Genomic DNA, 10,239 nt, shown 5'->3' on the forward strand with positions numbered 1-10,239 from the left:
TAGCTTCAACATAAAATTTTTATAAGCTAGGCGTGAGCTTCAACTAAGTAATTTGAACCCAACTTTGAAAGCTTAAACATAAATCTACAAAAGATCTCAAATAAAAGTCGGATAAATAATATACAACCAAGAAGATTCGTATTTTCCTAATTTTTTGCTGAAAGAGACGGTTTCTTGATCCTGAAAAAAAAGAAAAACCCGGTTACTGTGCAATTAGCTCAGAATATTCCGAAAAAAAAGCTTTTTCAAATAATGTCGTTTTTTTTTGTGGCGTGATAAAAGGATCTGAACACAAAAATAGATCTTCAGCATATTCGCCACTCATCTTAAAATAGGCAAATTGGGCAAATTTCTGTGCAAAAATGAAAAAAAAAAGCTGAAAGATCAAAAACTTATCAACATTTTTGCTGAAAATTTTGATTTCGAAGTTTTGATTCTAAAAAACTCCAAAACGAATTTAACTTGAATATAACTCAATTTTTACTTGCTTTAATTGAGTATAAGGAAGCGATTGCAAGCCAAACGTTTCTGAATAAACATTTCTGACTCGCTTTTTTTCGCTCGAATTTAGACCAAAAATCAAAAACTTAAACCTGTCTTTTTTCAATATTGATTTTGCGTGGAAAACAAAACAACTAAAACACCCCAATACAAACTTTCTCTCCAATTTTAATGGTCGATACAGTTATCAAAAAGCAACTTACGCTAGAAGAGAGGCTAGAACTTTGTTGAACTGTGCAAGAGGCTTCTTGTGATATAATTCTCTCATCTATTAACAAAGTAGTTTGAGCGTAATTCTTGATCAACTAAAAGAAACTGACCCATTTTGGGGTAGATTTTTAGTTGACAATTTTAGAGAAAAAATTACACCATCTTAATTCTGATGAAAGTTTAAGCAACTTTTGTTCTTCTTTATTTTTTGTCTAATCTCAACCCAGTTTGAAGAAAACGAGCTTGAAATTTCAAAATTTGTTCGTTTTGTCCGGTTAATTAATTAATCAGCACTGTATCTTGGAGTTCTATTAATGATTAGGTCGATTTATTATCAATCAAGTTTCGAAATTTGCTGCTACCTGATTAGTCGAAAATTTGCCAAATTAATCAATTTATCAATTGACCCCCTTTTTTTCTTGAAAGGAGGCAATTGTTAAGTAGATCCCTAAATTTTAACAGGCTTCATTGGGTTTTTTATGTTTTGATGAAACTTTTCGCTTTTACTGAGTATTTAAATCTAAAAAAACTTGTAATTCTCAATTTGAATTGAGGAATGAAAATTGAGGTCACTTAGTTTTCCATTAACAAAAATAAGATCCGCATTTTTAGAAAACGCTATGATCTCTTCTAATGATTCTCCTCCGAGCTTTCCAGATTAAGCAAAATATATTCACATTTTTGCCTAAGCCAGTGTTTGTATCATAGTTTTGGGCTCTTTTTCCTTACCTCCTTACCCCTCCCCCGCCTCACACGAACTTGAATTTTATGGTGTAACGAGTGGTTTTATAAGGTTAATTCTGAAGACCAAAATTAATTGTCATAACCTAATTAGTTCGTGTGTCAATTGTTATAACAATCGAACAACAATGTGAACAAAATTTTTACTTGTGAAACTTTGCAAGTGGGGAAAGGAAAAAGAGCCTAAATTTGCATTGCTAGGTTTTTAGAATCCTGAGTTATATTGTGGACCATTACTGACCAGGAAGAAGCTCAATTTTACAGAGAAGAACACTATTTTGAAAACCGATTCAATGCAGACGTTGTTTATCGCACAAATAAAATAGCACGCTATCTATCAGTGATATTTAATTTTTGATTTGCAACTGCACGTGCGTCTGCCAAAAACACAAAAGTGACGTTTTGTGAACCAAGTTAACCACAGATTAAGAACCAATTTTTGGCAAACCAATTCAATTCCATATCTAACTCAATTCCACATCCAAAACTAAATTGATTTTTCTTGGCAAACATAACTGAGCCTATTTCGTCAGCGCACAAAAATAGCTGCAGGAAACCAATTTGAAAGACTTTAAAACTTGATCATCGTTTGGCTAAATTGGCGGCTGAGAGAATCATGGCTGGATTTTTCAACCTGACTCAACTGGGATTCCAGAATACAGTGAGGGAGAGGTGCAAAGATGTGAAGGAGGACGCCAAAGTAGACCAGGTGAACAGGGCTTACACTTTTCACTCAGCTTACACTAAGTTTGAGGCCCTTTTCCACGATCTTCCACCTTTCAGCTCCACCATTTTAAAGCTAATTTAACGCTCTCATATAACAAGAAAAAGTTACGCGTTTAGCCATAATAAAACAAAACAAAAACTGGAAAAATAGATAATTTGAAAAGTGGAGAAAGTGGAAAAGAGCTATAACTCTTAGAAACCTTAATTTATACGGACACTCGAAGTAGAAAATATTGCTTGTGAGGCTGTAATTTTTGATCTTCAAAGCTGGGAGGTGCACAAAATTGTTTGTCATGGCCTAATTAGTTTGCATGTCAATTTTCATGAAAATCGGACATTGTGAGCAGTAGCTTTAACTTTAAAAGTTTGCAGGTTAGGGGGAAAAGAGCCTAAAAGTTAAGTAAATTATTGATTCAATCATTACGCCGCAACAATCTGAAAGAAACACAGGTAGAATTTGGGTTTTTTCATTTTCTTATCCTCTCGTAAAATTACAATATCAAATTGATCAAAGTTGTTCATACGAAAATTTATATTTAAGAAAAAAAAAACGTTCTACTCTCTCGTTAATTTGCTCGCCACATCATTTTGCAAATAAGAATATCAAAAATTTTAAATCAGCTTCCGTAATTCAAATTTAAACGGAGCAACTGGAACAAATTAAATGGAGCAACTGGAAAAGAGCCAAAAAATTAAGTTGGGGACAATTTATTCACAAGGATAGGAGCAACACGCCAGCTGTTCAGCTCTTCATTGAGAACAACTGTCGGGCACCAGCTTAAGAGAAGAGAAACATGCGTTTTTTGGTTATTTTTCTGGGCTGGGTAATGTTGCTTCACCCTCAGAAAACAAGCATGGATGAAGGCAAGCACTGAGCATTCGACCTTTCGATTAATTTGGGGAGACGTGCCAGTTCACCACGGCTCCTTATTAAACTAATTCTTTTAAAACAGTGTGCAAAAAATACAGCATACAAAGGCACTGCATCAAAATTGCTTGACCAGGCTGCAAAAAGCTACTCTCTGGGATAAGATAACTATTACATTTAGATAACGACCAAAACATATCACTCAGCTGGACAATAACTATAGTAGAATTGGTTTTGAGAAACCGAAACACCTTGGAATTGGTCAACTGGAAACATTTCAATTTTACTTGCTAAAGGGTTATTTGACATCAAGAAATTGAAATAATTCACTGTTTTACTTGAAAGAGACTTTTCCACAATTTTTGTCTGACAACGATAAAAAATAATTATGCGATTGAGTCGAATTGCGTTTTTCTCCTATTGCAAATGGTGAGTTTTGTTGAAAAATTGGTTTTTTTAAGTTGAGACAAATAAATTTCATGAATTGCTTTGATTCCGAACTCAGTAACTTTCGACGAATTTATGTAGTGCCTATAATTTCATATGGTCTCCTTGTCTATGATAGCACGATTATAAAATTCTGGAAAAAAATCCAGAAAGGATTCTAAATCCCAATTTTTTCAAACGATTTTTATATTCGTGCTATCATAGACAAGGAGACCATATGAAATTATAGGCACTACATAAACCAAATAGAACCTGAATTAAAAAATCTTTTCTTGAAAAAACTACCCTCCCCCTATAACAAACTTTCATTAAACCTAGCTACTTTTTTGGCAGGGCCAGCTGAGTATCAAGTACAGCAGTGGTCTGCCTGCAGTGGCCATCACCCCCGCCAATGAAAAGGTGAAGCCCACTCTGGAAATACACCACGGATCCAAACAGACATACGACAAAATGAGGAGCGAAGTCAGTCCGTTCGGTCAGTACAATAAGAACGGATTTTTATTCCAGTTTGATGTTTACCGGGGTTGACTTCCATACGCGAAAAATGCTAGTCATACAATTCCGTAAAGAAAATTCATGAAAAAAAGCTTGTCAGTTTGTTTTGATATATAAAAATTGTGCAATTTTTGAACTGCTGCTAAATGACAAATGACATTCAACTCTGCTACAAATGACATTCAACTGAGATTTTTTCCCTCGACAAATGGGTTTTCTTGGTTAGAATATCCTTGATTATTGTGTTTTTGGACATAAAACAAAAAACGGTTTGCAAAACTTGAAAAAAAAATCATTTTTCATTGAAAATCCTAGTCATACAACTTTCATGTATGGAAAGTTGTTTATCATGGAGATTTTGGCTTTTTTCCAGTTCCCCTTTTTCAAATTCAATTTTGAAAAGCTTATTTAACGTTGCCATAATGCACTGAAATTTGGCGTGGTGAACAAATCGTCAACTGTGAACAGATTTGTTCTTCATACTTAACGGCGTAACATCACGCATTTAGCCGTAATAACACGTGAAACAAACATAAAACTTGGTATTTTGAAAGGAGGGAACTGGAAAAGAGCCGAGATTTTATATAATTTTCAATACGTATCGAATTATTCAGAGTAATGAACGGAGTGAAAACTTTAATATAGATCTTGGTGATTTTTTTTCAGTAAAATGACTTTAAATTTGTTCACACTCAAATGCAATTTTTCATGGTTTGGGTTATATATATATTTTTTGGCTCTTTTTCCTTCCCCCCCACCTCACACAAACATGAAATTTATAGTCTAAGGAGTGGTTTTACAAGGTAAATTATGAAGACCAAATATATTTGTTATGACCTAATCAATCTGCACGTCAAATTTCATGACAATTGGACAAAGTGAACAGTAATTTCAAATTGAATAATTTGCAGGTGGGGGGAAAAGGAAAAAGAGCCATTTTTTTCAAATTCAGTGCATTTCCAATATAAAAAGAAAAGCAAACTCGACCGTCCAAATCACAAAAAACGTGGTCAACTTCTTGTTCCAAAAGTGGATTTAGTTTGCTAGTTTTTAAGCGGAATAAATGATTTACCTAATGATCCAGTTTTCGCAAATTGGGTTTATTTTGGAAAAAAAGTGTCAATCATAAAATTTTCTGGAATTCCAAAAAAAAACAAGAGAATTTTTTTAGAAAACAGACAGTATTTTTTCCTGTTTTCTTGCGCTCATTGACTGTTTTCCAACTTTCTGTTGCTATGTTATGGAGTCGTTTGACAGTAAGTTTTTTCATAAAAGAAAGTTCAATAATTCGAGTTTTTGTTCTACCCGGATAAATATTGTGTCATAATAACTAACAAATGTCTACAACCGTTTCACCAAATCACCAAAATGGAGTTCATCAAATCAATTTTTTGGTTTTTCGACCGATATTTTTTTACTCTCATTATCCAATTCTGACTTTCAAATTAGCCCAAAAAAGGAACAAAAGTGGAGACTGGCTATCTGAAATGTTTTTAAATGTATTTTTGACGGAAAGAGTTCAGGTTGGAAGAATAGAACAATCAGTTGATTGAGATAATCTTTAGAAAAAAAGGCTCAAAATTGACAAAAACATTATAACAATGCAAAAACTAAAACACTAGAGCTTTCTGGCTGCTTTTTAGGAAATTATAATGGTTTTTTGGTATAGAAGCACGATACCACACTATTTGGTTTACATACAACTATAATAGGGTCAATGTACGGGAGCTTTAACGGCCCAACTTGTGGAGGTCCTGAGAATTTGTTTCAAATTAAGTTGAAATGGTCTATTGGCTAGAACACATAATTTAAACGTTAGGATTATTTGACTATGTCAATCAATTGCGCCGAGTCTAGAAAACTTATATGGGTTTTTCGATTAACAATTGAAATTATTTTGCAGAAAAATTGACCACGAAAGTGATTGTAATTTTTCTTGAATGCATTTTTTTTTGCAAAACACAAGGATATGGTCTTGTTTTTTTGTATAACGCTGGTCGGTGGATAAATTTTTGGCGTATAAAAAATCTGACAAGATTTTGTTTGCTGATAATTCCAAAGAAAGCGGTCCAGATGAAATAACTGGATTACGTTGTGTTAAAATTGAAACTGTAAAATTTGAAGAAAATATTCCAACCCATACACAAAATACCATTAGAAATAGCTATGTTTTTGCAAATAGAGTCTACATCCTCTTTGAAGTTAAACTTGGCGTCCATATAAGTTCTATATAGTTGTTACTATTACGAGTATAAGTTCTATATAGTTGTAACTATTACGAGGCGTATTTTAAGTTTCAGGCAAAACAAAAATATCATACGCATACGTTAGCTAAATTAAAAACCTTCCCACTTAGAAGAATTGGTTGATAGTTTGTTGTTGTAACACCAGTCGTCTAAAGAACAGACGTCAGCTAAAAACTCTCAATTGCTTTGCTTTAGCGGGTAGTCGCAATTAATTAAGTATTGTCAACAAGGAGGCTAATTTTACTTTTTAGGGCGCTGGTATTAATGTTACTTATGTAAACTAAAAAAAATTGAAAATTCGAACTTTGTGGCACAACACAACTCATTTTAGGTATACGTGGTTCATTGATTATTTGCAACAAACTGTTTTCTATTAGTTAAATAATATCTCCAAAGAAGACACTTTTTCCTTCTTAGTCCATAAGTATCAGTTTTTTTGACGGCAAAACGTCTTGGTTGACAAAATCAAAAGCTACGCGTAGATCAATAAAAAGAGCCCATTATTTCCCGATAGTTTTCCGCTCTAGCGTGTTATTGCAAGAACAATTGAAGTGTTTTGTTATGTAAAGTATTCGCTGATGAATTATTCTCTTCAACATTTCGATAAAGATTGAAAAAATATCGTTTGGGCAATAGTTGGATGGATCAATTTTAACACCATCTTGATCAAGGCAGTTTTTTTTTTTGTTAGCTTAAATGCATCAAGTAATTATTCCTTATCAATACTCTTGTAAAAGCAGAGGTTGCTAGACTCTCGCTGATGACTGAAGCTCACGTTCCACGTTCGTAACAGTGTTAGATTTAGAGTCATGATCGGCAAAATTCTTTTATTTTAGTTGTTTTAAAATTTTTGAAATTTCATCTCCTTCAATTTGTTCTAGTACACCGGTGAAGCCGGTGTTGTTGATAGAAATTGTGGTGGATTGGGAAATTGACCAAAATTAAAGTTTTGGTCTAATGGAAACAAGAAAGAAGTCTTTCAATTTGTCACCTTTGATTTGAACTTCCAGTATTTTATTTCCACCTAAAAGTCTGTTGAACCCACCAATTTTATACACGTTTTTCTGTGTTTTCCGGGAAATTTTCAAGTGGCAACCGCATATGGTCTTTGAATAGCACGCAAAGAGTATCTGACATTGTAACAAAATTGAATGAATTGTATTGTTATACCCAGTTTGTGTTTTTGTGTTGCTTTAGACCCCAATGACATGTACAAGGAACCGCAGAGTGTGGCGATGGAGCACGGATGGAAGACGGAACAGGTGCCCCTGGAATCTATCCAGCCCCCCAACTGGTACAAGGGGCCACACTTCCCTTCGGTGGAGAGCGAAATGACCAAGTAAGTGTTTCTATACTGGTATGTTTTTCAACTGAAACCGTTTCATATAGATGCCGCTTCTTAGGATTCTGAAGCGAGAAGGGAGAAAAAATGAAATCAGTACCATTTGGAAATAAAATCCACAAACTCAAAAATTTTAGCTTTGTGAATGAGAGAAATAAATGCCCATACAAAGCTAAAAACTTGATCTAATATATTTATTTACAGTAATAAATGGCATTAATGATAATATGCTGCTGCAGAATCAGATCGCGAATTAATCAACTTACGGTATAATGGGTTGTGTGACTGGCGCAGAAAAAGAAGTCTAATAAAAGGAGGAGATTATTATTTTTAAAATTATCCATGTTTCTAGCTATTAATTAAGTCGACTTATCTACTTGATGAAAAATGAAAAGCCTACCAGCAGTGTCAAGGATTTATCTTGAACTGCTGTCTGGTTCTTGATTTAGACTTAATAGATTTACCTCACTTAATTTTGCAAGTTGGGAAATATTTCATTATATTAAATCAACAAGCAGGGATCAATAAGGACCTCGAACCACCCAGCGAACTAATTAATTCACTGAGAGAGGAGACAAAACCTCCTTTACTATCATTATACCTCTCAAAAATCGATTTCGCATGAAGACAAACTAGTGCCTCTCACCCAACAATAGCGCAATTCAATTAACTGATGGACAAAGGCTTGCGCAGAAACTTTTCCAGGGGGGGGGCGGCTTTTCGAAAAATTTTGCGTACCTTTTTTTAGGTCGATCAATTTGATTTTCCGAGCTATCCGAAAGTACTATAAGGACCATTGTATTTTTCAGCGCGCGCTCCTCCCTCAAAGTTAGCTATATTGGCGCCCAAGGCAAGGCGCCTTTAGAAAAACTTTGTGGTTGGTCAACCAAAAATGGATGTCGTAGAATTATACCAAAGGGGGGTCTTTGGAAAATTTAGCTAGCATAACTGAGGGGGAATGGAGCGGTAACCACCCCCCCCCCACCGCCGCCTTATCCCCCTCAGCACGCTACTGTTCATGGATAGAATGAAGAGCTTACCATTTATTCTGCAGACTTGTACTAATGAAAATATAATTAGCAATGCTTCTAGAGGTGTTCAAAAAGACTAGAGATAAGTCTGTGGCAACTTGACAACACGTAACGGACACGATCGCAACAAGTCTAATAATTGTCCGCCAAAAGCTAGTCAAAGTGGCCCTGGCAAAAAGGAAATTGGAAGTAGAATTCATTTTGTTTGTATCTTTTCTCAAATGGGCATGAACACGCCCGTTTAGGTTTGGTTTCATGAATGCATTGGAGCTATATAAAAATGAGGTGTGCAAAAAATTTGCATATTAAAAGGAGTAAACTTAATGCAAAACGACAGAAGAGAAACCTTTCTGTGCTATTTTAGGTTTGTGAAGGATATGAAACTCACGGACAAGAACTTCACTCTTTACTGACCAAGTATGACCCCGGCTGTCTCCAGTATGTCTGACTCCGAATCACAGCCCCTGCTCCCCTTTTCGTCTACCCTGTGCACTGATTAACTTCTCTCCCCCTCCCGCCGATATTTAAAGTGACGCAGAGTGTGTTACAAGCTGAGGTTGAAAAGATTAGATTGATTTGCAAATTTAGAAAAATGTATTGCTGTAAATTTGGACTGAAATTACTTCTTCTTCTTGTCCTTAGTTTTCAATCATTGAGTCTGTCTCAAGAGCGAATAAAATGAAGTTAATAAACTATATCACTCTGGTTTGCTTCCTGGTGCATTCCTACCATGTCACCAACCCCCTTTTTGCCACCGGGATGCCTAATGCCTCCGTAAGCTTATGCTGGCAGAACATTAATTCAGCCAGAGTTTTCTGCCTCTGCTTTTCAGACTTCTATGAGCAGGCTGCAGTAATAGGTTTCGAGACTCAAATCAGTTGCGGATTCAGGGAAACTTGACACTTCGCGAACCCCTTTAACAGATAATTGATGCCCTAATTACTGTTTTTTGCCAAAAGTGTTTTTTTTTGTAAAGCATTTCCAAAAATGGTTCTTATTGTCTGAGATAATTGGACAAAAAAAGACTTTTCTGGGACCCGTATAAAATTTGAGCGAACATCTCTTTAAGATTTCATGACACCTAAAAAAGTCAATTTGATCGAGCAAAGAGCATCAAAATGTTCAATTAAAATCTCTAATACTACTGAAACACCAAAGTATTCGTCAAGTAGTGAAACTGCACAAGTATTCATCCATGGCTACAAATTGATCATAAGAAATCACGAAAAGCTTATTTCAAGCTCATTTTGCAACTGTACGAAAACCCAATTATTTGAGGAAAGTTTCACTCTGGTAACTAACGCGGTATGAAGTTAACGTCATGCGCTTTCAACGAGTAGCGTAACTGGTCTTTTCCTGATGTTTTTCATGCTTGTCTTGAGAAAACTTAGGAATATATGATAATTAGCAATAACCGAACATTTCCGCATACCTAAAGGTAATTTTTTGCGTGCAATGTTTCACCACGGGCGGCAATTAGCAGCTAATTTAGTTGTGACTCTTTTTAACTGGCCACTATTCGTACCCAACGACAATTTACGTCTCGGTTTCCAAAATTAGGGTAAAGTGTTACCCGCACCGGAGTTCCATGGATAGTAATCGATTGTATTGAATTTTCGTGGTCTGTCTCAA

General features: G+C 35.1%; 1 protein-coding gene across 1 annotated transcript; it reads left to right on the plus strand.

The window, feature by feature from the left end:
* Positions 1-1,771: 1,771 nt before the first annotated feature.
* LOC134845516 (sperm microtubule inner protein 11-like) lies at positions 1,772-9,242 on the plus strand. The gene is made up of 4 exons (XM_063862440.1): positions 1,772-2,161; positions 3,827-3,968; positions 7,432-7,573; positions 8,972-9,242. Exons 1-4 carry the CDS (start codon positions 2,069-2,071, stop codon positions 9,018-9,020), a joined length of 426 nt encoding a protein of 141 aa, XP_063718510.1. The 5' UTR covers positions 1,772-2,068; the 3' UTR covers positions 9,021-9,242.
* Positions 9,243-10,239: the final 997 nt, after the last annotated feature.

Source organism: Symsagittifera roscoffensis, chromosome 5 (genome assembly GCF_963678635.1).
Source record: "Symsagittifera roscoffensis chromosome 5, txSymRosc1.1, whole genome shotgun sequence".
NCBI classification, from domain to species: domain Eukaryota; kingdom Metazoa; phylum Xenacoelomorpha; order Acoela; family Convolutidae; genus Symsagittifera; species Symsagittifera roscoffensis.